The sequence below is a fragment of the Moschus berezovskii genome, chromosome 14, assembly GCF_049115385.1.
Source record: "Moschus berezovskii isolate FMDL1 chromosome 14, NW_MosBer_1.0, whole genome shotgun sequence".
In the NCBI taxonomy this organism is placed as follows: domain Eukaryota; kingdom Metazoa; phylum Chordata; class Mammalia; order Artiodactyla; family Moschidae; genus Moschus; species Moschus berezovskii.
Window position 1 is genome coordinate 32,212,273 of NC_142473.1, and position 27,685 is coordinate 32,239,957.

At 52.4% G+C, this 27,685-nt stretch overlaps 1 protein-coding gene across 1 annotated transcript in view; it reads right to left on the reverse strand.

The window, feature by feature from the left end:
* Nucleotides 1–27,685, reverse strand: part of DSCAML1 (DS cell adhesion molecule like 1) — a 361,215-nt gene that overhangs the window by 84,000 nt on the left and 249,530 nt on the right. The window contains exons 4-7 of the mRNA XM_055423097.2: nt 12,486–12,632; nt 5,835–6,113; nt 2,025–2,300; nt 527–823 (exon numbers count right to left, since the gene is read on the reverse strand). Coding sequence (XP_055279072.2) covers nt 527–823; nt 2,025–2,300; nt 5,835–6,113; nt 12,486–12,632 — 999 coding nt within the window. The remainder of the gene's footprint in view (nt 1–526; nt 824–2,024; nt 2,301–5,834; nt 6,114–12,485; nt 12,633–27,685) is intronic.

Here is a 27,685-nt window from a genome sequence, read left to right on the forward strand (position 1 = left end):
GGCTGGAGTCTCAGAGGGTAGCCAGGAGATGGTAGATTGAGAGAAGATAGTTCCCTGGCTCCTGGCTGCTCACAGCTCCTGGAGCATCTCAGGGGTGACTCTGTGGGGGCACATGGGGATAAAGCTTTGGTGGACATCTCTATCAAAGGGCAAGCCTGGACCACTGCCCCTGCCTTGTCCCTGTCCTTGCAAGGCCTGGGTGGGACACAGATGCCAGTGGAGTGCTTAATGTACCTGGAGCCAGAGAGATTGATGGGGAGGGATGGGAAAGGGGGCAGGATTGTGGGAGGGGTGAAGGGAGGAGGAGAATGGGAATGCAAAGAGGGTGAACTATACAAGACACACACACACACATAAGAATGGACGATGGGGTTTGCGGGGGGGCAGGGAGAGGGGGACCGGAGAGAGACCTCTACTAAAATCAAAATGACGATTAATAATAAGTACTAATCACAAGATAATGGTAACCACAGAGATGGCAAAGGAACTTAAAAGCCTATTCTGATATTTAAATGTAGACAGGCACCTCTTACGTTTATTCGCGCCTGATATTCAGCACTGCCCACCGAGTTCCGCGCGGTGCACCGGTACACGCCCCCGTCACGGATCTGGGGCCCCGTGACGTTCATGTGGCTGATGGTGGTGCCATCGGACAGGGTGTACTGGTTGGTGCGGTGGCTCCCGTCCCGCACGATGGGCTCGTCGTCCAGGGCCCAGGTGACGGTGGGGGGCGGGGCGCCCTTGGCCGCGCACATCAGCGAGAACTGCTCCCCGGGGTTGACCACCTTCTCGCTGAAGGATGAGACGATGCGGGGCGTGCCGTCTGCAGGGAGCGAGGAGCCCCCTTCAGGGTCACCAAATCACGGAGAGACAGTCCCCCCCAGGCCACCCCACCTCATCACGCGCTATCCACAAAACTCTGCTGGGTGCCCTATTACCATTGAATATGAATGAAGACCCTTGGATTTGAATCCAGTCTCAGGCATTTTGTTAGCTCTGTGTCTTTGGGCAAGTTACTTAACATCTCTGAATCTTGCCAACTTCCCTCCATGGACGATGAAGACCATAGAGGCAACGATTATATCCTCCTTGTACGGATGTGAGGAATAAATGAATTAATGCATTAAAGATGCTTACACAGCACTTTGTAAGTGTTTGATAAATGTTAGATCCTCTCAACTTTTCCTTTTCCACCTCTTTCTTCTAACTTTATTAATAAAGACATAGAGGCTCAGAGGTTAATGATGTGTGGAACCAGGACTTGAAGGGAGTGGACCTGAAGAATCTAATTCCAGCTCATTTCAGTGGGAGGGGTGGTGTCAAAAAGCTGAAGGTTTGAGGCTTAAGATGCAAGCTGCCCAGAGGCCTTCGTGGTGGGGGGAGGTGTCTGTGACAGGGCTTAAATCTTTGTTAATGGAAGACTGGACCCCCTAGCCCTCACTTCCTTCATGGGTCATGGGTATGTAATCATTAACACTGGCCATCTTTCCACACAGGAATGCTATAAAGGATTGGTGGTAGTTTAGTCGCTAAGTCGTGTCCGACTCTTTGTGACCCCATGGATTACAGCCTGCCAGGCTCCTCTGTCCATGGGATTCTCCAGGCAAGAACACTGGAGTGGGTTGCCATTTCCTTCTCCAGGGGATCTTCCCAACCCAGGAATAGAACCTGTGTCTCCTGCATTGTCAGGTGGATTCTTTACCAGTAGCGTCACCTGGGAAACCCTCTAATAGCGCAGTTCTAGTAATTTTGTAGAGGCAATGGAGTTGCTGTTTAAGAGACCTGAGTTCAAACCCAGCTCCTTGGCAGAACTGTGTGACCTTGGGCAAGTGACCAAAGCCTCAGTTTCCTTAAAATAGATATTATTTTAAAAATAAAATACCTGCAAGCAGGGCCTGTGGGAGGATGAAATGAGGCAGTGCCTCTGCTTGGTGTGCAGTGAGCGCTGGATGAATGCTTCCTGTCGGGACGGCAGGGTCCCTCCTGGCCTGGCTGTGGGAATCCTGAACCCGCCCCCCACTCACCTTCCAGCACGATGATGGCGAAGTCCTGGGCAGTCTGGGTCTTGCGTGTGGCGAAGCACTGGTAGGCCCCTGAGTGGCTCTTCTGGGCCGAGGTGATGAGCAGCGTCTCGTTGCTGAGCCCGCGGATGGAAATGGCCTCGCTGGGCAGCACCAGCTCGGTGTTGCGGTACCAGCGGATGGTGAACTCCGGAGAGCCCAGGAGGGCGCAGGAGAGGATGACCGTGCTGCCGATGCCGGTCTTCAGGTTCTTTGGTGTCAGGGTCACATGAAGGGGGTCTGGGCCGGACCAGGCAGGGGAAAGGCGAGGGGAAACAGGGAGGAAAAGAAAAGCAAAAGGACTCACTGTGAGTGCAGTGTGGTTGTGGGTGGGCGGTGATCCTAAAAGGCCCTGGGAGTCAGGAGACCCTGGTTTTGTCTCCAAGATGTCTTGCGTGTGTGTGTCGGGTAGTGTGTGTGTGTGGGGTGGTGTGGGTGGGAACCAGACTGAGTGAATTCCTCTCTTTAGGGCTCAGTTTACCCATCTGTGAAATGGCAGGATCAGGCCAGGGGATGTCTCGGCACCTGTTGTTCTGATGGCTTGTGTGGTCCTGATGTGGGGTCCTTGCCCGGGCGGGGTTGGAAAGCGCCCTTTGGCTCATGAGGAGGATGGAAGCTTGGCTGGCTCATCGTTCTCACTGTCACCCACACTAGAAACCAGGGAGGCACCCACGGCCTGCCACCTGTCTCCCGTGCTTATCAGATAACCAATCGCTACCTTCTGCTGGCCTGACTTCTTTTATATGCATCAGTCAACTCCCTACTCTTCACCTCCACTGCCCCTGTCCGGCTCAGGCCCAGAGCTCCAGGCCTGGGCCCACATGGTCTTCTTCTCCGTGCCTCCTTTTTCCTCATGACCTCCCATCGGTCCTCCTCACTGCAGCCAACCACTGCCCTGCTCATAACTTCCATGGCACCCAACAACTCTCAGCTTGGCATCCAAGGCCATGGAGGCCCTTGAGACCTGGCCCCCTTCTCAGCTATGCAGTCTCTAGAGCAGCATCCTGCCTGTGGTCCCTGCACACCCAGGGCACTCTTGGCCCCCTTTGCCTATTTCCTACTCATCCTTCACACCAAACTCAGGTGTCACCTCTTCCAAGAAGCCTTCCTGGATACTATTCCCTTCCCAGACTGGGTTAAGGATTCATCTTCTGAGGCTCCCTGCGTGTAACTAACAGAACACCAAGCTCACCGTCTTCCAATCACCACTTTGTTTCTCTCTCTCCCTCTGGACTGTGAGCCACTTGAAAGCAGGGCAGCGTCTCTCATCTTTATATCACGACTGCTGTCTGAGCCATGTTTATTGATTGACTGGCTGGCTGGTTACCAGCCCCAAGCTGGCCTCTCTCCCTTGATCTCCATGGGCTTGGGGGTTTCAGGAGCCGGAGACCTGCAGGAGCCTTGGCCCCCCCATAATGGAGCCTGCAGGAGAGGGGCGTACGGCAGGCCTGCCTGGGTGGGCATAGTCAAAGCACGCAGGAGTCTGCTCACACTCTGCTTAGCCTGTTCACTCCCAGATCCTCTGCCCGCTACCCAGGGAACATCAGTTCGCCATGACGCAGCTGGCATTCCACTTGCCCCAGGCACCAGACCGGCCTCCCAGGACCTGCCAGCCAGCAGCTCTCTCCTCACTGCCTCTGCACAGAGCCTCACGGAGGATCGGTGGGAGGTTGGGTGGCAGAATGAGGGGGATATGAAAACACTGCTTTCCTCTCCATGAACCTGGCAAAGAGGGGCCATCAGAGGGGAAGGAAGACAGAGAAAAGCCATGTCACTTCCCCTTGAACCTGGTTATCCAGCCCAGCCCAGTGAGGGGGCGGGTGGGGAGCTCTGCATCTCAGAGGGTCAGGAGTATCCGTGCCCACAGGGGCACAGTGTGTGCACACAGCTCTAGGTGGGTACTGACTGTGTGTCCGTGTGCTCTAGGATGAGAGTGTGGACCTGTGGGTGTGCACAGACGCCATGTATGCCTGCATGTGTGTACAAGGAAGTGGGCACGTGAACTTTCAACATGTCTGCCTGTACGTGTGCGTGTAAGTACTTGCTTGCCTGTCTGTACTGAAGCCAGAGCCTGGAACATCAAATTAACTCAAAGTGAGGGGTGCTAATTTTCCAAGGATGGGGGTACGCAGCCCTCCTGACCTGTTCCCTTTGACAGTGTGTGTGTGTGACTGTGAGTGAGAGTGTGTGTTTGTGTGTAGCAGAAGAGGTTGGAGGGGGTGAAGGTAATACTGTGTCTGCTGAGTTGCTCAGTTGTGTCTGACTCTTTGCGACCCCATGGACTGTAGCCCACCAGATTCTTCTGTCCACGGGGATACTCCAGGCAAGAATACTGGAGTGGGTTGCCATGCCCTCCTTCAGGGGATCTTCCCAACCCGGGGATCAAAGCCAGGTCTCCCGCATGGCAGGCCAAACGATTTTGGATGGAGTTTAGAAGAGGTTACGGATCCCGGTCCTCCTATCTGCCTACTCTGCGGTTCACGTCTTGTTTGTACGAGAGGACCTTCCCCCGCCCCTAAGCTTCCAGCATTATCACAAAGTGTTGCTCCCAGAGCATTTCTTGGGGGCTCTTTCTGCTCTTCCAGCTTCACAGTGAATTCACACGGGGAGGGTTTCCTCCCCGCACTGCAGATAAACATGCCCCAACTGTCAAGATCCCCATGGTTATGGGGAGGAGACTGGGCCATGGGTTGAGGGTGACAGAATGCCAGGCCCAGAAGGTCAGCCCAGAGGAGCTGGGCTCTGTGTGTTCCTCTGGTCCAGCCGAGGGTCTGCAGGCCTGCAGCTCTGTGCTCATGAGACAGAGGGTGAGCTGGGCAGAGAGCCTCCTTGGTCAATCTCAATGGCAGAGGTGGGGGGTGGGGACGGGACCACCTCCAGACAGCCTCTTTCCACTGCCCAGGTTGAATCCCCCATGATGTCATCAGGTTCAGAGTTCATGGACTCAGGCTCTTGCCACCCCACAGGACTGAGATCCCACAGGGTCTCCAAGTCTCAGCCCCTCTGGTGCCAACACCTTCCCTGAGGCCCCGAGAGCAGGGAACCCAAGAGAGAGATGAGGTGGGGTGGGGGAAGAATTCTCTGGGTCTCACCACTCCTCCTTCAGGGGTTCCCCCCACCGACCTCAGCCCCTCTGCCCTTCCAGGGGCTCAGCAGCAGCAGAGGTCTGTGAAGGCCTCCTGCTGTCCACGTGTGCTCCCTGGACCCTGGGGCTCTGGATGGGAGGAGGAACAGGAAGGACCAGAGTTCATGCCCAACTGGCAGGTCCTAGAACGGCTTCCCTGGGTGTTTACCCGCAGTGTCTCCCTAGAAGTTATCCCTAAATACTCTGAATGTCACCTCTGACGGGTTCATATGTCCTCTACTAGATTCACATAAGCGTCATTTCCTTTAGTATAGACACTGCCTCCTCCCAAGAAGCTGAGAAGCCCCATGAGCTTGTCACATCACCGTCATTGTTCCCTATGACCCTCTTGACCTCTAGGAGGTAGGAGGGGCAGGGTTATTATCCTCTTCGACAGAAAAGGGCACAGAGGTGATGTTCATGGTTCCATGATTTCCCCCATGTCAGTTACTATCTGATGACATCAGAACCAAAAGCCAGGTCTTCTGATTTCAAACCCAGTGCTTTTCTCAGGGCACCAATCTGCCTTTCCCAACAAGAGGATCATCTCTGGGGCCATCCAGAAGCATTGGGCTGCCCTCACGTCCCTCCCCACCAGAGGCAGCGCTCTCAAAGGTTACTGGGGCTGGAAGAGGGGCTCCCCCACTCACCGATGACCGTGAGGGTGCCTGTGACCTCTGCCGAGCCGAAGGTGTTGGTGACCTCACAAATGTAGGTGCCGCTGTCCTCGGTCCGCAGGTCACTGATGGTCAGCCCCGTGATGCGCTTGGTCCAGCGGCTGTCGGCTGGAAGGGGTCGGCCATCTTTGAGCCAGCGGATGGCAGGGATGGGGTAACCGGAGGCGGTGCAGGGCAGCTCCACGGTGTGGCCGGCCCACACTTCCTGGGAGTGGAAGCCGTCCAGGATGGTGGGGATTGACTCAGCTGGGTCTGGAAGGCGAGAGCATGAATGGTCCTGGCCAGTCCTGGGAACGGTGGGGTGGCGGTCGGGGTGGGAAGGCAGGCACCCAGAACTTGCTGCCCACTGGTGCCTGGAGTGAGTGATACCCAGTGGGATGGCTCACTGGATACCCTGGTGTCCCAGATTCTGGCCCACACTCTCCTGCTCAGCCAGATGGAGGCCCTGGGAAGCATGGCTGGGAGCAGGGCCTGAGGCTGCGGTGGGCAGACTAGGTTAGAATGACAGGCAGAGGGAGCAAGCGAAACCACAAGAGGGAGGGAGAGACATTCATACAGACAGGCCCCGTGGCACGAAAATCATGACCTCTTGGGCCTATAATCCTGGTCTGTTTTGGTCTGGGTCTGTCAAGGATGGGCCCCTCGGTTCTGTCCTGTCAACTCCCACCTGCAATCTGGGTGGGCTCAGAGCAGGCAGTGTTTTTCTTTCCAGGCCCAGAAGGATTCAGAAGTTAAGCCTTCTGTAAAAAACACCTGCCATCCAGCAGTGCTCCTCTCTTCTGCATTCCCAAACCACAAGCAAGCAGTGACTGTGGGCCTGCGGCCCTACACTACAGGAGACCAGGCCCTTATTGGTGGGGTTCTGTGTGCGACACCCCTGCCATCTGAGCAACATTCTGGCTGCTACCTCAGTCCAGTTCTCACCCTGAAAGGCCTGTCTGGGTGTTCTGCCCACTGGGGACCTTCCCCTGATGTAAACACCACAGGCTCCCTTTACCCACATATTACAATCCCCACTTCCTATCCTGAGTTAGGCCTCTGTGATCTGTGATCTCACCCCAACCAGGTCCCCTGGCCTGGGCTGCCTCCCCGACCTTCTGATGTCACCACTTCCCCGCACCGGGCAAGTTGTTAACACACTGCCTGCCACCTGGGTGCCCCGCAAGCCTGCTCTGCTTGGCCAACCCCTACTGATCTTTCAGAAAGCAGCTTCGATCTCACCCTTTCTGGACATCTCCCCCAGGCCACCCTCACTGGACGCCCATAGTTTTCTTTTTCTTTCATTTTATTTTTAAGCAAACTTTTCTTTTTAAAAGAAAAAAAAAAGCACAATACATACACACAGCAAAACTTCTGAAGGTAGATAAGATCATGTAGTGAAAAGGGAGTCCCTTCACTCCGCCTCCAGTTGCCCCATTTCCCTCCCAGAGGCAACCACCGTTGCCGCCCGCCCGCCCCCCCACTCCTGACGGCTCTTGCCAGCAGCCGTCTGTACCAGGCTGTGTATCTGGTTTCCCTGGGAGCTCCTTGAGGCAGTGCTGATCCCGTGTAGCATCCCCACATGCCTGGCACAGAGCAGAGCTGCCCGAGCCATAGACATCCGAGGGAGGGTGAATGGGGGCACGTGGGCAGGGGGTGGGCCAGCGGTCTGCCTTTTCCAAATCGCGGAACATCATAGGTTCATGGAACAGTAGAGCTGACTTATGCACTTGGAAAGTGAAGGTGAAGTCGCTCAGTCGTGTCCGACTCTTTGTGACCCCATGGACTGTAGCCCGCCAGGCTCTGCTGTCCATGGGATTCTCTACGCAAGAATACCAGAGTGGGTTGCCATTTCCTTCTCTAGGGGATCTTCCGAACCCAGGGATTGAACCTGGGTCTCCTGTAATGCGGGCAGATTCTTTACCCTCTGAGCCACTAGGGGGAGGTCCTTAGGGACTTGGAGGGAACACACAGATGGGGACCCTGAGACCAGAGAGGTTCAGTGACCTGCCCAGGATCCCACTGCAGAGCCCGGATCTAAAACCAGGTCTCCCCACGCTTGTTCAGTAAATGCAGTCTGGGACAGAAGTCTCTAACACTGGATCCGGCTCTGGGGTGAGTGGTGAGAGCGTTGACACCCCGCTGGCCCCTCCTTGACGAAATGGGAAATGTCCTCTGTTCTCGGCTCACCCTGTGACTGCCCCCCACCTGCCCTCTTGGAGAGGGGCTGCGCTTGGAAGGCTCCTCCCTAGGGAAAGACTTTCTAGAAGACTCTCTGCTCTTTTCCCACTCTCCAGGGCTTCTCACGAGGAGCCAGGGAGTGGGAATCAGGCGACCCTGATGCCAGTGGCCGGGGTCACTGCTGAGCTGGGTGAACTTGGGTGGGTGGGTGGGTGGGGGTGTCCTATGATCTCCCAGAGTCTGAGTTTCCTGCACGCAGAGGCGACACTGCCGTCTCCAGATCTCCCCAGGCTGTGGTGGGCAACAAAGCACAACGTATGTCAAAGAGCCAGGCTGACACTAAACCGCCATGCAGATGTGCCGGGCGATTACTATTCCGTGCCCGCCCGCCCTCCCTGCCAGCTTTCGCAGCCTCTTCCCCTACAACCCTGTGGGAATGGTTGGGATAAACAAACCCGGTGCCAGGGAAGAATTACTCAACGTGACACTTAATTGATGCAAAATACACAAATTCCGTGGCACACCGCAGAATTTACAAGCGGAGGGGCTGACGGGGTGGTGGAGGAAGGGGCGGTGGTGGTGGTGGGGGGGTGGGAGGGAGTTAATCACCGAGTCTCAGGCGTGAAATTAAATTCTGAAGGAAAGAAACCTCTTTCATTACTCGGGAGCAGAAGTAAAATGCCGTGGCGTGTACAGCGACAGCCTGGGGGGATCGGGTGCTGCCAGGGCTGGTGCAGGACTGGGGGAGACAGATGGCCTGGCCCTGAGAAGTCTCTGGGGCCGAGGTGGGGCTGGTGTGAGGGGGTCAGGGTGCCCCAGAGTTGGGGGGATGCTGCCGGGACCTCCCCCAGCTGGCTGAACAATGCCACCCTGGAACATGGCTTCTGCACCCGGCTCGGCATCCCATGAGCTGGGGAACCTGGGTGTAGCATCTCAGCCTCTCTGGTTGTTGGTCGCCTCCTTTATGAATGCAGATGAAGGTGCCTACTCCACAGAGAGGATGCTCAGAACAGCACTGGGTAATAAAGTCTAAAAAGCACCTCAATGTGTTGAATGGTTATTAGGCCTTTTTTGAGGGGGTTCAGACTGGCCTTGCATCTGCCTCTGCTCAGGTGAAACCTGATCCCTACCCTCGACTCAGGGAATGGATCTGAGATAGGAGGTTGGGGGGCTGCGGCTTGAGCACCCCCTGGCACGAATTCCCCTCTGCACTGCCTTGCCTGGGTATCAGTCGCATTTCTGCCAAGACAAGCAGCTTATAGATTTCCTTGTCACATCACATCACATCGGGCCCGCGTCACTCCTCAGGCCCCTTCCCCTGGGCTCCCCTCCGCCTCTAGCGTCTTCCCCTGGGTCTCCTTCACTGTGTCGCTGTCATCTTGTCTCTCCTCTTGTCTCTGTTAGGTTTCTGTTTTCCTCCGTCCCCTGTCTTGCTCCCTCTGTGCCCACGTCTCTCCTCTTTTGTCATCCGGGTGCCTTCCTGTCTTTGCTTCTCTGTTTATCTGGGCTTTTTCTCCGAGTCTCTGAGTGGCATCTCCCATTCTCCACACCCCCCAGCCCCAGCTGGCAGGCATTCGCCACAGCCCCCCAGAAGGAGAAGGGTTGGCATATCCTCCAGTTTTTCTTCCCCCATTTTTTGGCTGCACCGTGTGGCATGTGGGATCTTCATTCCCCTACCAGGGATTGAATCTGCACTCCTTGCAGTGGAAGTGCAGAGTCTTAACCACTGGACCACCAGGGAAGTCCCCCCTCTAGTTTAAAGGGTATATATCTTTATGGAGGGACAAGAGTGGAAGTAAGATTAGTAGGATGAAGGAAGGGGCTAAATATTCATGCAAGGGAAAGCAGCAGACCAGCAGGATGGGGGATTCTGTGCCGGATGAGAGGCATGCAAATGAGATGCAAAACACCACACAAACAAGCCCCTATAATTTGGAAGGGAACCACCGGCACATTTGGGAACTGGGCTGCAGGTGGCAAGGTCTAGCCACTAAGATGGGGCCACACTGTGCAGTCCCATCTCCTCCCCATGTGACAGCGCAGTTTCACTTGGCATTGGTTAGTTTTAACCACAAATATTGACTTAGCACCGACTATGTGTCAGGCACAGGTCCAAGCTTTGGAGACCCAAGGGAGAAAAAGAGAGCCCGATCCTTGCTCTCCTGGCTTCTGGTCTTGCCCCCAAAATGCACCAGGCAAATAAGACGGGGCCCTTGATAGAGTCACCTGCTGGTCAGGGCAATCCTCCCCAAATCCCAGGAGAGACAGAGACAGAATCCAAGAAGTCACGTCACAGACATAGAGAAGAAACACATGGACAGCAAGAGGGGGAGGAGGGTGGGGTGGACTGGGAGATCGGGATCGGCATCTATACACAACTATGTGTGAGACAGATAACTAATAAGAACTGACTATATAGCACAGGAAACTACTCAGTGCTCAGTGGCGACCTAAAGGGGAAAGGAATCCAAAAGAAGCAGGGATATGTGTATACATACAGCTGATTCACTTTGCTGTACAGTAGAAACTAACACAGCATCATAAAGCAGCTACATAAGCTCTGTGTTAGTCGCTCAGTTGTGTCTAACTGTTTGCAACCCCATCGACTGTAGCCCGCCAGGCTTCTCTGTCCATGGAATTCTCCAGGCAAGAATACTGGAGCGGGTTGCCATTTTCTTCTCCAGGGGATCCTCCAGACCCAGGGATCAAACCCAGGTCTCCTGCATAGCAGGCATATTCTCCACCTTCTGAGCCACCAGGGAAGCCCAAAGCAACTATATGCCAAAAAAAAAAAAAAAAAAAGGAATTTGAGAAGTCACCTAATCTAGCTCGTTTTTATAGAGACCCAAAGGGGTTGAGCGATTTGGTGGTACTAGTCAAAACCAGGTGTTCTGACAATCAGTTCATCTTGCTTCCAGAAGCTACTCTGACCCCACTTCCATAAGAGCAGGGTCATCAAATTGCAGGTCACACACGGTTAGGAAGTGATGGAATCCACGTGGTGAGTGGTGACCAGCATTTAGATAAACCGAGACAGGATAGAGTAGAACAGAAAATATCAGAGCGCGTCACGGTGCATGTAGTAGGAGACACCAGCAAGCATGGCATCGGTGATGATGTCTGAGGATCGCTGTCAAGAGTCTGAAAAGTGCTATTCCAGGAGGCCTCCCTTGAAGAGGGCCAAGTGACCTTCTTTCCTCTGTAACTGGGGCATCTTCATGGTGTTTGATTAGCCCCTTCCATGGGGGTCTGTGGCTGTGAATTCTGTCTGTGCCTCCCATTGGTTAAACAGTTTGGACAAGTGGCTTGGCTTCCCTAAGGTCTGATTTTCTTACCTATAGAAATACGGAGGGCAGTGCACACCTCACCAGGCTATAATAGTGTCTAAGAGACAGTACATAAATGAAATTTCTGGCACACGGGGATTCAGGAAATAGCAGCTTCTATCCTTCTGTAAGAAGCTATAATCATTCCAGAATAAAGATCCTTTATTTAATTTAGAGATTTTTTTTTTTTACACCTTGTGTTTGCCTACTTTCAAATGTTGTTGTAAGGTAGGCTGTAATAAAAGATATGTGCACGTGTGCTCAGTCGCTTCAGTCGTATCTGATTCCACAACTCTATGGACTGTAACCTGCCAGGCTCCTTTGTCTATGGGATTCTCCAGGCAAGAATACTGGAGTAGGTTGCCATGCCCTTCTCCAGTTGGATATTCTCCACCCAGGGATCAAACCTGTGTCTCCTGAAGCCACTGTATTGCAGACTGATTCTTAACTGCTGAGCCACTGCGAAAGCCCCTAACAAAAGATATATATGTATTCAAAAATAAACAAACTAATAGAATCTTAAACAAAAATAGAGACACAAGGAAATACAAAATCTCCCTAATCCAATCCAATCCAATCATTACTACGTTGGAGCAGTAGATTATATCTATGAGCTTCCAGGTGGCAAAGGCAAAAAAGGAAAGAGGGGATGGGCTCTACATCCCCCGTTATTTGATAAATGGTACAGTGGTAAAGAATTTGCCTGCCAATGCAGGAGATGTGGGGTTTGATCCCTGGGAAAGAAAGATCCCCTGGAGAAGGAAATGGCAACCCACTTCAGTATTCTTGTCTGGAAAATCCCATGGACAGAGGAAACTGCAGGCTACAGTCCATGGGGTTACAAAGAAATGAACATGACTGACTGACTAAACAAAAACAACAAACAGTTCTTCAGGCGTATTCAGCTTTCTCAGGTAGACTCCTGAAAAGAATTGAACTGTAGAGTTCTTTATATGAAAAACATCCCAAATCAAACCAGACAAGGTCTGCTCAGTGGTTTCTGTACCTGTGTTCTTCAATCTGCTCCTCTTGAATGCCCTGATTACATGGCAGACTTCCTGATCCATGGTGTCAACATGCCTACCCGGTCTTGGGGTCAGGCTGGTACCCTCCCTTCTTCTCCAGTCCTCTGGCCTACCTGTCACAGAGAGGCGGGCCCCGTTGCTCTGCCGGGTCTCCCCGCTATACTTGTGCTTGGTGATGCAGCGGTAGGTGGAGAGGGCGTCCTCCTTCTGCACGTCAGAGATGTACAGCCCGCCGTGGGAAGTGATAAAAAACCTGTTCTCTGGAGACATAATCAGGACACAGTTGATTACTCCTCTGGCTGGACCCGCCACCAGAATCAACTCGGGCCTGGAGCTGGACTTCTGTCTGCTCGGCCAGGTTGCCCTGTTGCCCAGGGCAGGGGAGATGATGGGGAAAAGTGGATGCAGCTGTGAGGAGAGCATCTCTCACAGATGAGCATTTTCTACGTGTAAACAAAGAGAAATCATGATAATTATTCCTTTAAGTGTAGATGCTTCAGCTTTTCACAGGAAGATGTTGGGCTTTGGAGTCAAGATCTGGGTTACAATCTGACTCTTTCACTTAGTAGCTGTGTGACCGTGGGAAAGTTAATTAACCTCTCTGAGTCTTATCTGCACAACAGAGTGCAAACAACACTTCATGGAGTGGATATAATGATGACAAAAATAATAAAGTGTCTGGCACTCAGCAAGTGCTCACTTACGGAGTATCAGTCCCCCTCTTTCCTATCTCTTGGCGAGAGTTTGCAAAGCTTTAACAATCATTGCTTGCTTGTTCTTACAACTGTTTGAGGTGTCATCCCCATTTTAAAAATCACACAGGCAGTAAGTGAATCAGAACTCAGGCCTTTCGCCAGCTCCTAGCTCTCCCTCTGCACTAGGCCAAACAAGCCTAAATCCTTTTCTTTCAACGTCAGTTATTTATTCACGCAAGAAACAATTACTGCGACTAAGTTATACTAAGAGTGGGGGTGTGGAGATGCAGACCTACGATGCTAATTCATCATGCAGTTCTTTTTTTAAAAAAAATTTATTTATTTTGCTTGTCCGGCTGTGCCAGGTCTTAGTTGCGGCATGCAGGATCCTTAGTTGTGGCATGGGGGATCCAGTTCCCTAACCAAGCATCAAACCCAAGCCCCTTGCATTGGGAACACAGAGTCTGTGGACCACCAGGGAGGTCCCCATCATGCAGTTCTTGACACCATTTCATGCAAGGCAAAGGCACGGTCCTGTGTTTTACTTTCCCTGCCCTCTCTCTAGTCTCACTGCTGTGACTTGGCTGGGAAGTGGAAAGGACAGAGTAGTTTCACCCATTTGGCTGATTATAAGATAAGACTTTACTCCAAGGTAGAGTGGATTTCCTCATCTAAGATCCTAAGGCAAACCCTGAACTTGAGCTAGTCAGGGCTGTTTTATTTTTTTTTAGGGCTGATTTTGAAATGGGGAGAATATGGACTCAAGGTTGTAGAAAGGCTTGTATTTGGTTTTGGGACTCTCTAAGCTTATGGTCTCCCATCCAAGATCCAGCCAGATTGAGATGGAGAAGCTAACCTAGGGTCCCTCAGCCTTGCTCTCTGAGGGCATAGCTGCTTCCCCAGGCAGGCACAGAAGAGCCCAGGCTGCCATTTCCACCAGAGGGGGCATCAGAATCAGGACAGTGATGATGACTTACAAGAAAGCTGCTGGAGAGAGGGTAATGCTGACCTCAGACAAAGGACTTGCTAACACCAGACTGCAAGGCTTTCACAAGGAAACATTTTGGGGAGCCCCATCCACTTCACATCCTTTTATTTGAGGTTTGCTTCCTCCCACCTGGGGGCTGAGTGAACCCTGTCAATCAAGAGCTCCGACACTCTCTGATTAGGAGTATTCTGTGGTGTCTCATCCTGCCAAGCACAAGCCCAAGATCTCAGCACCATGGACAGGGACCTCCTGAAAGGACAATTTCCAACAATGAAACCTGTAGAACTGCAGGGTTGAGAAGCTGAATGCATTTGACTGCATCTTTGACAAAGCTTCTCTGGCTTTCATTTGAATACCTCCAGGGCTGGGGAACTCACTACCTCATTCAGTGGCCCATTCCGAAGTTGACAGTGCTTACTTTGAAATCTTCCTTGGTCACAATTGGTCTCCATGGATCCTGGTTTCTACTCCTTGGAGCCCTATAGAAGCAGCCTAAACTCATGTGACTGACACACTCCTTCACACACTAGAAGCCAGCAATCAGGCTCTTTGACTTTTCATGAGTCTTAAGGATTATATTTTTTTAATTGTAATGTAGTAGGGTTTCAAATAGCTTCTTCAATCTAGTTGGTTTCTGGCTTCTTAATAAACTTTGGTTTATCTACAAATCTCTTAATTTGTCCTCCCTCTTTCCCACTTCCCCACCCCGCTTCTCTTCCCCTCTCCTTCCCATATATCTTTGTGTATGACTAGGCCTCCTGGAGAAGGAAATGGCAGCTCACTCCAGTATTCTGGGAAGTACCATGGACAGAAGAGCCTGCTGAGCTACAGTCCAAGGGGTCACAAAGAGTCAGACACGATTTAGCGACTGTACAGAAGACCTTCTAGGTGCCAGGCATTTTGCTGAGGGTGGGGATCTAACAAACAGCTTATCTGAGCAGGGCAGAGTAGAGCCGGGCTACCACCCACCTAAGCTGCGTTAACTTTTCAGCGGGCATTGAGTAGGGATGAGGGGGCAGATCAATTTTACTACTGCTTCATACTCTGATTTAAAGGTCCTTGTCATGTGTCCACAAGCTATTTCTAGGCTACCTTCCTTCTCTCCACTCTTGGACACCCTTGGCTAAGTGGGTCTGGGTCCGGGACTTCATGCAGATCCCCACCGAGTAGCATCTTGTTGGATCTCCTTAGAGGAACACTTGGCCAGCTGGCAGGCTGCCTGGAGCTGGTGGACCCCTGCCCTGCCCCCTCCAACACGAAGACCACGCCCTGTAGACCCCCACTCAGTGCTGTGGGTGAAAGAAGAGAAGGAGGCAGGAAGGAGCCCGGCTCTGCTGCCGGCAGTCAGAGGACTCGCAGGAAGCACAGAGGAAGCCAGGCTCCCCACCCAGACTCTGCACCTGCCGCTTTGTCTCCATGTTGTGACATCCCAAAGTCAAATGAGGAAGCTCTCTCATAATTTATTATGTAACTGCGGCTGGAATGCAGGACGACTGGAGGGTGTTACTGCCAATCAGAAGTACGAGGGTTGGAGGTGGTGGGATGAGGTAAAGCAGGAAACACCCGAAAATCAGCCCTAGCAGCCCATAGGTGCTCCAGCCTGGACAGCCAGGACCCTGCTATCCTCAGATCAACACCAGCAATGGTGCAGTTGGCCCTGAGGAATTTTAAGTTGGGGAGGGGTGCTGTGGTGATGGTGGTGGGGAGCTGGGGTTTCTATAGCAACAAGCAGCTGCTGCATCTGATGTTTCACATCCTTCATTGTCCTCATTTTCCCCCTCCCTTCCCCCGTTCTTGTGCATGTTTAATTGCAGTAACATTTCCAGATACAGTGTATGGCTCCTCCTGAAACAAAGGCAGGCTGCAGTCAGGGGGATGTGTGGCGAGCAAGAGGGGAAGGAGAAAGCAGGGGTATTATGTTAATCCCCACTGGAGGGACGTGTGCGACATCAGTTCTGCATGTTTGATGAGAATCAGATGATGGGCCCCGCTGGGGAAGGATGGAGAAGGGGGCCTGTGGAGTGAGAGGCATTCAGTGTGGAGGGGGAGGAGGCACAGTCTGCTGGTGGGGGGTTCAGAGGGTCCAGAACTCCAAACACGGCTAGCCTCCGAGGCTGGCTCCAGGGGGCTGCCCTGGCAGTCTGGCAGCTCATCCTCTGCAGCCCAGTGGGACCACCTGTCCTTGGATTGGGGAGAGGAGCCATTATCATCCCAATGTCTTGGCTTCTCCTCCTTGGGGTAGGCTGCATCCAGCTGGAGGAAGGATGGAGTGGCAGGCAGGACCACCACGTCTGGCCTCCACCCTGAGGCCACTTGGACATGTGTGTCTGGGAGCATTTTTGGTTGTTACCAAAACTTAGGGGTGTACCAATGACATTTATTGGTCAAGTCAGAGTGACAACAACTGTTCTACTCTAAATGCCAAGAGTGTGCCCATGGAGGGGCATTTTCCCTTAGGCTCTAGGATGAGGACATGGAACTGTGCTTCAGTGTGGACTCTGCCATTGGCGCTGCCTGTCTGTTACATCTCAAAGTCTGCAGTATCGTCTGTGAACACACCCAAGACCAGGGGAGTGCCGTGTGCGGTTAATGAATCCTTTTCTTTTGATTATTACTTGAATACTCTACTGCCCTTTCTCCTGGTGACCTGGTTTATGGAGCACCCGTTACATGTTAGGCCAAGGGCTTTATGAACACTATCTCATTCAGTCCCCACACTCCTTTGAAACGGATATTATTGTTGTTACTAACCAAAGCACAGAGAGGTTAAATAAACCACCCACAGTCACACAGGAAATGAGGGGTAGCGCCTAGACCGTTAGTCTACTCGCTACATTCGTCTAAAGCTCTGAGCTACGTTGACTCTCCCAGAATAACAGCACCTCTTATACGGACGCACAGTTAGCCAGCCTCTGCTTGACTGCTTCTATCGGAGGGGTCTTCACTTCCTCACAAAGGCACACTCATCCATTCGATTCAGTTTGGCCCCGTTTATCAGGTCTTCATGGAGCATCCCTGTGTACTCAACTGGGCTCCATGAGGAAGTCCTGAACTTGGCCTCTGCCCTCTAGGATTCCACAGTTAGAAGAATGTTCTTCTACCAGGGAAGCTTGAGCCTTTAGTAATGGGGGCTGGTAAAGGTGCGGAGGGGGCTCAATGGAAGCCATCAGTGAGAAGAGGAAGATAAAGAGGGGCCAAGCCACCCAGCACTCGGGACAAGCCCAGGACTGAGACTTAGGAGACTGAATTGGCACCCTAGCTCTGCCACTAATAAGGAGGCATATCCTGGGTGGAATAGTTCCCCCCACAAAAGTGTCCATACAGAGCTTGTGAGTGCAAATAGAATCAAGTTAAAATGAGACCATAATGGAATACAGTCGATCTCAAATCCAGTATGACTGATGTCCTTATAAGAAGAGGGAAATTTGGACACAGGCAGGGACACACAGGGAGAAGGCCTGTGAAGGTGGAGGTGGAGATTGCAGTGATGTAACTATGAGCAGAGAAAACCAAGGACTGGACTTCCCTGGTGGTCCAGGGGTTAAGTCTCCGTGCTTCCAATGCATGGGTTTGATATCTGGTTGGGGAAGTAAGATCCCATATGTTGAGTGGCATGGTTAAAAAACAAACAAACCCAAGGATTGCCAATGACCCCAGAAACCAGGCAAGAGGCAAGAACAGATTCCTCACCCCCCCCCCCCATCCCCACCTCTGCGAGTCTGAAGAGGGAGCGGGGCCCTGCCCACACCTTGATTTTGGACTTTTGGCCTCCAGAATCGTGACACAGTGAATCCCTGTGGCTTTAAGCCACCCATTTGTGGTCATTTGTTAAGGCAGCCCTGGGAAATGGATGCAGGGTGACCTGAGGGAAGTCCAGTCCTCTCTCAGGCCGTTAGCTTCCCCACCCGTACAAAGAGGGAAGAGGTGGAGGAGATATGTGTTTTTAACTATGTTTGTACATTAGAATCATCTAAGGAGCTTTTAAAATTAAACTCAGAATCTCTGGGGGTGTGGCCTGGAAACTGGTATTTTAAAAAAGCTTTTTGGGTGATGTAACTGAACTGAATGTGAAGCCAGGGTGGAGAACCACTGGATTGACTAAACTGTAAGGCCCTTCACTCTGACAGTGGATGTCTCTGTAATCATACCAGACTTCTCTGAGTCCCATTTCTGCTTCAGGAAAACGCAGATAATAAATAGGACTCAGGTCACACAGTTGTTGGAAGTACTGGAAGGACTAGATGAAAGATGAGTTACTGCATGGGGCCGTCTCCAGCACTTGGGTGGAACTCGTTAGATGTCAGCACGAGTGGTTCCATCTCAAGAGATGGAGGGCTGGCTGCTGTTGGGGGGCTCTCTGCCCCCTCCCATGGCCAGGTTTCTTGCAGTCTCCCCCTTCCTCCCAGGAACCTGGAACTAAAGGAGGCCCTCCTTGGCAATTCAGAGGCCCTGGACACAAGTGATAACTGAGCTGACAGCAACTTTTCTGTCTTTTTCCAAGAGTTCAGAGAGCTGGGCCTTGGAGACTCCCTGGAGCTGTAGTAATCACAGAAAGGTAATGTCAGAAACCTCAGGGATCCTGGTGGGCCTTGAAGGCTGGGGGAGAAAAATCTGCCCTCTGCAATGGTGGGCCCCTCTCTCTCCCTGCTCTCAGGAGGCATGAGTTGGTGGGGAGAGGGTCCTGGGCAGAGGAGCCAGGGTGGTAAGGGTTTGCTGGAAGGTGTGAACTGGACAGATTCCACTCAACCTCTAGAGCAAAGGAGGGGAATCAAGGATGGAGCAGGACAGCAGCTTCTTTACTGGCCTCCCTGCTTCTGCTCCCACTCCATCTGTTCCCAGCAGGCAGCCAGAGTGATGCTTTAAAGCCTAAGTCAGATTCACGCAGCTCCTTTGCTTAAAACCCTCCAATAGTTTACCATTTCATTCAGTGTGAAAGCAGTGCTGGTCGCAAAATAGACCCTTGATAAATATCTCCAGAATAAAATGAATAAATACATGAATGAATAAATGAAAGAAACTTCCCCAAATTCTACTGTTGTTTAATCCTCATGTGCAACTCAGAAAAACCAGCTCCCAGCTCTATATTTGCCTCCTCCAGGAAGCCTTCCCAGATTCATCCACTCCCATTTCTGAGTGTTTCTACGTCCGGCAAACCTCTGGCAAAACTGCTAATCATTTCCTCTACTCTACTCAATTAGACCTTCAAAAATAACCATTTTTGAACATTCAAAAGTCAAGATTTAATAGTATGGTAGTTCCTTAAAAAATTAAAAATAGAATTACTATATGATCCAGCAATTCCACTTTTGGGAATACATCCAAAATAATTGAAAGCAGGGTGTTGGAAAGATACCTGTTTACCCCTGTTCACAGCAGCATTACTCACAATAGCCAAGAGAAGGAAGCAACACAACTGTCCATTGATGGGTGTCAATGGATAAAGAAAATGTGGTCTATACATACAGTGGAATAGTACTCAGCCTCTAAAAGGAAGGAAATTCTGTCACATTGCTGTAACATGGACGAAACTTGAGGACATGATGCTAAGTGAAATTAACCAGACACAAAGGGACAAATACAGTATGACACTACTTACAAGAGGTACCTAGAATAGTGAGATTCCTAGACACAAAGAGAATGGTGGTTGCCAAGGGCTAGCGGGAGGGCGGAACGAGGAGTTGTTTAACGTGTTTGCTCAGTCACCAAGTCGTGTCCAACTCTTTGCAACCCCATGGACTGCAGCACACCAGGCCTCCCTGTCCCTCACCAGCTCCCAGAGTTTGCCCAAGTTTGTGTCCACTGAATTGGTGATACCATCCAACCATCTCTCAGTGATGTTAAACATTAGTGAACTTTAAGCTGAAACGCTTCAGAACTGAACACTTAAAATGGTTAAGATGGAAAATTTTACATTATATGTATTTTACCACAATTAAAATGTTAAAAGTCAAGATTATGAAGAACTGGAATGAGTGTTTTGTGATGTAGTGAGTTTCTTGTCAACAGAGGTAATTCAGTAGAGGCTGAAGAAGCACTGAGATACTGCATAGAAGACTTAAGTATTAAGTGAGGGAAATAAACTGATACTCTCTAAGATTCTTTCCTCCTAGCAATTTAAAAATTCTTAGCTTAAAGAAAGCTGAGTAGCAAGACCTCTTGAACATCATCTGTTACAGTGATTTTCAAGTCAAATCAGCGTGCATGTGCTCATTTCTACCCCTGGGCCTTTTGGGGTAGAAATGGCACGCTCTTTCCTTGACTCACACCCCATCCCATTCAGCCTCAGATGAAATGCCAGCTCCTTGGAGAGGCCTTGCCTGCCCCCTTTATCAAAATTCTTGTCTTCAGAGCACATGGTGTTGAGAGGAGTTATTTTAGCATCCCGACTGCAGAGCGTGACTGGCTCACTAGATGCTCAGTTAATACATGCTGACTGGATGAATCCTGCAGTAGAGCAGGCACTTCCAATGGGCAGAGACTGCTGCACCTCAGGCCTGGGTCCTGCGCCGAGGCCCCTCCCACCCTGGGGTCTCTTCCCCCTCCAACCCCTGCGGCCACACTGCAACGATTTGGGCCGCTGCTCCCCCATGAGGCCACTGACCCTTGTCTCAGTGCCCGAGCTCCAGGCTGAGACACTAAAACCAGACTGAGCTTAAAAAAAAGCGAAGTCAGCAGACAGTGACCAGAGCTGGGCAATCTGGAGTGTACACTCTGGCTGACTCATCTCAGGGAGAGCCCTCCACCCAGCGGGGGAAACTACACTGCCCAGGAGTTCCTAAAATGGAGACCCACAGAGGCTGGGCCCAGGGAGAGGGCGGGACAAGGACACTTCCTCTCCAGCCAGCCTGAAGCTCGACCCCCATTATCCATCCCTGATCAAGACCTGCCTCCTCCTTAGGAGACTGGAGCAGAAACGCTGCCCTCGCCCACTAACACAGCTCGCTCTTCCAGGATGGAAACACATGAGAGTCCCAGGGGCCAACAATCAGATGAGGTAATGGAATACAGCCATGGTGGCAGCGTGGCACCCCGCCTCTCTGCAAACAGGCAAGCTCAAGAACTCAGCTGCCCTGAGTGATTCCGTCTCAGCCTGCCTTGGGGTGAGTTCAGTCCGCTGCATCTCAGAGGTTTCCAGAGTTGGGCCTTTGAGTAAGGAGACTTGTGTCCAGGGACCTGTAGCAGCTTGCTGTTGTCCAGTCACTCAGTCATGTCTGACTCTGTGTGACTCCGTGGACTGTAGCCTGCCAGGCTCCTCTGTCCATGGGGATTCTCCAGGCAAGAGTATTGGAGTGGGTTGCCATGTCCTCCTTCAGGGGATCTTCCCCAGGGATCGACCCCACGTCTTCAGCATTTGCAGGTGGGAGCCACCAGGAAAGCCCCACGCAGCAGCTCAGGAGGGGCCTGTTCTACAATGGGTGTATGGAGCACTGTCTTTGGAGCCAGAAATGGGATATTTGAGACCTACCAACCTACCGACTGTGTGGATTTAGGAAAATCCCTTAACCTTTCTGGGATTTTGAGCTCTCATCTCCAAACTGGGGACCCTAACCCCTGGTTTTTCTGGGCTCACAGGGTTCTTTTGTAGTGTCCGCGTGATGATGGCCATAAGAGGGCTTTGTGGCCTGTACTGCACTGCACACATGTAAGGCGAGGTTGTTACTGTGATAAGATAATAACCTCATGTTATTGCATAAGAGTACAGGCATATGTGTCCATAGCGTGTATGTGGGGTGTAGGCATTGTGTTGAATGAGTAAATCCTGGCAGGAGAGAGACACTGGGGGTGGGCGACCCTGACAAGGAAGGTCCCAGGAAGCAATGGAGGCGTGGAATAGGGAAGAGAGTCAGGAGGAACGTGTGAAGCTTTGCATGAAGATCAGGCTTTGGTCTCTTTGGTCCTCTTGTGCAAGAAGAGATAATCTGTCAAGCCCAGAGTTTCCTAGGGTGGCCTCAGGATGCCTCATTTGGCCCCCAGGGGCCTCCCAATTCCAAACAAACAAACAAAAAAAATACTTGCAGTCAATACAGGTTACCAGCTCCTGCTCCACCCAATAGAGATTTACAAAAACAGTGGGGTCCTCCTGCTGCTTGGAGCCTGTAGGTGGTTCGTGAGGCTAACGAGATGACTCACCCCAGCAGCAGGACTGCTCTCTCCTCCCAGGGCAGGTGGGTGGGGGTGAGCAGTTCTTCTGGGCTGGCAGGGTTCGCCCTGTTGGGGGCCCAGCACCAGTGCAGCCTACGGGCACCTATTTGAGGCTGACTCTGCGGAGCACCCTCCTCTCACTCCTTTGTGATTCTTGCTGATGGTGAGGGCCCTGGGGGTACCTGCCAGCCTGGGTTTGGAAAGCCCAAAGGAAGCCAAGGCCCGGTTCTGCCTCCTCTGCTTTCCTTGGACTCTTGGACCCCAGGATTGTAATCCCATCACCCGAGACCCCAGGGAGAGAGCTATGGCATTGTGGAGATGCTACGGGGGAGTCTGGAGTCAAGTCCCAGCTCTGGCTTGCCTGCTTTAAGTCCTAGATCCTCCCAGTTATGGACTGATTTGGGTCCCCACAAAATTCCCCTGTTGAAACCTTACCCCACAGTGGGACTGTTTTGGGAGATTGGGCCTTTAAAGAGGTACCTGAGTTTAAATGCCATCATAAGGGTGCCTAATACAATATGACAGGTGTCCTGATAGGAAGAAGAAGAGATGCCAGGGATGTGAGGGCACAGAGGGCAGACCATGTGGGAGAGGGTGGCTGCCTCAAACCCAAGGAGAGAGGGCCCAGTACTGCGAACTTGGACTTCCAGCATCCAGAGCTATGAGAACTACATTTCTGTTGTTTCAGCCACCTAGTCTGGTATTTTGTCATGGAAGCCCTAGAAGATGAATGTACTCCTCCTCCTGACATGCTAGTCCCTGAGGACCTTCAGTGCCAAGATTCTGGAGTTGGGTCTTGCTCCATAAGACACTGGGATGAGGACTGGAGGGCAGGAATGGGGAGGAGGACAGGGGCGAGCTGGTCCTGACGGGCATCAGGTGGACCTCGCATGAGGGGTGGGGAGAGACTGGTCCCCAGACCCCTCAGGGCGCCAAGAGCAGAGGGAGGGATGAGGTGGGTGGGTCGCCAGAGCAGGGAATGGGGCTGTGATCACTCAGGGAGCCTCGTCCACACTTGGCATCAACCATTCGGCCTGACCCACTGCTGCATGGGGCATCCGAGGGAACTGAGAGAGGGTCACACAGCCAGTCTGGGTCAGAGTGGAGCTGTCGGGAGAGGTCTCCTGTCTCCAGACCCACTGTTCTTTCCCCACAGAACTGAAATCAGGCAGAGCAAGCATATCTGGGTCACAGGGAGCCTGGATGGACGGAGGGTGGGGCCTTCGGTATGCAAGTTAACAACCTCTGAGGGGCAGGTGACAGGTCCACTGCCTGCTTTCTGGCACAGGGGCTCTTAGGTGCTTGGGAAGACACCATGATCTTGTATTCATCTCCAAAGCATGATGCCAGGCTGGGCAGGGGGCTAGTGTGACAGGCTCCAAGTGGGTGGCACCACCTCCCACATGTGTCCCCAGGGGCCTGTGGGAATGGCCTCTGCCCCTTCTCTACCACCACCAGCTCTGAGATGAGGTGGCGAGTGGTCAGGGAACAGGATGTGGAACTAGGGGGCAATGCCCATTTCTGCCCCATAGGAAGGATCAGCTGGAGAAGGAAACAGCAACCCACTCTGGTATTCTTGCCTGGAGAATCCCATGGACAGAGGAGCCTGGAGGGCTACAGTCCACGGGGTCGCAAAGAGTCGGACTCGGGGTCGCAAAGAGTCGGACTCAGCTGAGCAAAATGAGGAGGAGGAGGAAGAGGGATTAGCCAGATGCCCATCTTCAGCTCTGCCTTTGGGGCTCTACAGGAGATGGGGTTCCTGGGGGGACAGGTGTCTGAAGTCTCGGGAGGACCCGGCAAGCTGACAGCATGATGGAGCGGAGAAAGTCTGGCCTGAGTGAGATGCAGGGTTGGAACTGTGCTCCTCTCTCGAGCTGAACGATGCTGGATGAGGCACGGAACCTCTCCGAACCTGTTTCCTAGGACAGTGAAAAAGTCAGTGAAGTACCCAGCACAGTACCTGGCACACAAAAGGTTCGTGGTTACTGAAGTGCTGAAGGATTGAATAAATAAATGAAGTACAACTCCCGTAAGGGGGGCAGACTCAGAACTTGACTGAGGTCTCAGCCTCCAAGCCAACCATTCCCACCACCTCCCAACTGGCCTCTTGTAGGTGGGAGGATGTAAATTTCCAGGAAGGCCAGGCTCAGCTCCCCAGGAGCCTGCCGACTGACCGCTCTGGGCAGCGGAGATCTAGAAGGGGGTCTGTGCTGTGTCTGGAGCAGCCCCCAGGGAGCTGGGGTCACCCCAGCAGGAGCGCGGATGGAGGGTCTCAGGGAGGATATCCTGGAGAGGGCCAGGGGCTAGCTTCTCTCTCTGCCTGAGTCCTTTCCTCTAAACACAGCTCGATCTCCCTGCACCACAGGATTAGCACGCATCTCTCATTCTCCTATTGCAACAAGATTTTATTTCTAATTATGCCGTAATAAAACTGGAGCGCTCCCAGGCTTCCTTTCAAATGACTTGTACACACACTGCCGATCGGATCCTCCTCGGCCCCATTGTAATAGCATTTCCCTGACATTCATTAGACATGCATGAGAGGGGCGCTTTAAGAATAGAATTGCATTTAAATGGATTTGCTGAGAGAGGAAGATGAAAAAAAAAAAAGAGGCGAACGGTGGGGGGAGACGGAGAGGGAGAGAGGTTTGTTGAACAAACTATGAAAACAAGATGCCATAATAACAGGGTGCTGAAATAGCCTCTTTCTTCTCAATCCTCCTCCTGCTGCACATGGTGGAGCCCAGCCGGGGAGTGGCGGCCTCCAACCCTCCCCCCGAGCCCCCACCCCCACTTTTACGGGGCTCACTGGGGGGGGGGGGCGGGTTACATAGCTCCTTGCGCCCTGTGGCAGATGCTCATGGTGTAATAGAAATAACTGTTATTACAATTTGGGAAGGCTGCCTTGCTTCGACAAAACCCCAGTAGTCAGGCCGTCGCCTGCAGGAGCGGGGAGGGATGGTCACCGTCTCCCCCGCTCCACCAACCTCCATGCTTGTCTTTAAGGCCCTCACCCCGCTGTCCCTCCCCATGAATGACCACCCACACCCAGAATCCCCATGGGCCGCTGAGTAGCTGGCATTTTTCTTTTACCCTGGTTGGCTCTGAAGTGTCAGACACAAGAGATCCATTCTGATCCCAGGGCCTTGCTCCCTGCTCCCCACCCCCTCCCCAGAGCATGGCTCTCCCCACAGCACACACACTAAGTGTACCATAAATGGCCTACTATGGATCAGGGCCTGCCTACTAGGCATCCATACCTACTGGTGGTCTCATCTAATTTATTCCCCTTCACTCTAGCCAGATCCTCTTAAAATGGACATCTGATCTCACTGAAAACCATCCTGTGGCTTCCTATTTTTCTTAGGATGAGGACCCAAATGCTTAACAGGGCGGCCGAAGCCCGCCATCCTTCCCCTGACCCTCCTTAGTTCCATTCCATCTCTGGCTCTGGCCCCGGCTCCAGCCACCACGGCCTTCCTCTGTCCTCCACAGTGCCCAGCTTCTGCCTCCTCCCCACGCCTTGCTGCTACTCAGAACACTTCGCTCACCTCCTTCCCAGAGTTCCCACTGACCCCATCCCCCAGAGCTCAGCTCACACTCCCTTCCTCAAGAAGACGCTCCCACCTGTCTTCTGTCTCCTGCCCTCTTCCCTGAATACCTGTCGCTCAAGACCTGGCACTGTCCCTAGACTGCAAGCCCGTTGAGGGCAGGGCAGGGTGGTTCCTGGCTGCTGCTGTGATTCCATCCTGGCTCCGGGGTAGAGGCTCAAAACAATGGGAAGGAAACCAGGCACTGTGCCGGGGGCTTTCTCCTTTCATCTCGCCTTATTGCTGCAGAGGACTTTTCTTCTCTAAAAGATGAAGACACTGAGAATCAGAAGGTTCAAAGCAACAAGCCCCAAGTCACGAAGCAGAGCCATCTCAACCCAAAGCTGTGCTTTTGCTCTGATGCATCCTGGTACCATGGGCATTCCCACTGGTCCCTTTCTGCATGGAGGGCCACCCACTCCTCTGCACTCAGCGAGGTCCTTCTCAAGCCCTCCTTCTTCTAGAAGGCCCCTTGGAGAGTCCAGCTAGTGCAGACCCTCTCCCCTCCTGCAGACTCAGATTCTGGGGCTGCACCCTGGGACCTGGAAGGGCCTCTAGTTTTCCATTTGGATGTTCCCACCTGTTTCGCAGAATCATTCTTATATCCCCAATAGATTGCAGGTGCCTTAAAGAGCACACACATCACTCTTCTGAACCCCCAGAACCTTTGGGCTAGGACTGCAAATACACAACTGACAGAGCATCAGGTCTGCAGGTAGGAGAGCTGCTCTGCCACTGAGTATCTGCAGGGCCCGAGCGGAGCCCTCTCGTCTCAGCCCCTCGTCCAGAAGGCGGTGCTGCTGACACAGGGGCCCTGTGAGGCCTCTGGGCTGCAGCAGAGACGGTGCCCCACAGAAGCTCATGTCTCCTCTTGTCCTGCTCCTTCCATGGGGCTCTGTTTGGTGACGATGGGGATGAGAAAGCTGGTCTGACAGTGTCCCAGAAGGGGGTGTGGCTAAAAGGGACACAGTACCATGGCCTTTCGAAGTCATCTTATGTGGCTCCAGGGGCCCTGCCACAGCAGTGGAGACCATCCCTCTGTCCTTCCTGTGTTTGTCTCCAGACCCACCGCCTTCCCGCCCCCAGGCCTGGTTCAGAGGCCTTCAGTGTCCACACACTGCAGAGACGATGCTCCCATGATGAGCGGTCGGAGCCCCCAAGGCTGAGAGCAGCTGGCAGGTTGTCCACCTCTGCCTTCCAGTCCCTAGCACTGCCCAGGCCTGGCCCAGGGTATGTTTATGAATGAGACCACGACGCCCGTGAGGGCGGGCACTGCTCAGTTTTGTGAATAACAACCTGCACGTGGTGACGCTCAAAAAAATATCTGTTTAGTGAATGAATGATGGATGGAACGAGTGCATGAGTCTCAGCCTTCTTTTCCCCACGGTAAGCACTTAGGCTCTGAAGTCAGCCCAACTTTGCCTCCATCCGTGTGATCCTCACAACATACCTAACCCCTCTGATTCCATTTATTCTTCTCTAAAATTCTGCCAGTGATAGTTGCAATCATACAGAGTTGGAGTTGTTGCAAGAATTAAAGCACCTGACTGGTGCCTGCATGGTGACAGTTCAAATAAGCAACAGCTCTCATTGCTATGACTACCCAGCTTCCAGGGAAGGGAGATCCATCTAACGTCTACTTCAATCCACTTGGGAGCTTGGAGTGACCACTCATGTTGGTGGTTCTAGATTGTTCCCTAGGCAGTTTTGCTATTTTGAACATCTGTTTTTATTATTTACAGGCAAATCAACATGACTCTATGACACTCCAGTGATGCCAGCTTATCAGGAAAGGTAGAAATGCTCACAGTCCCATCCATATTTGTATCTCATCAGTTCTCAAAACAAGTCTGTTTCAAAGAAGTGATGTTAACACAGAAGCACTTGCCCCAACTCTA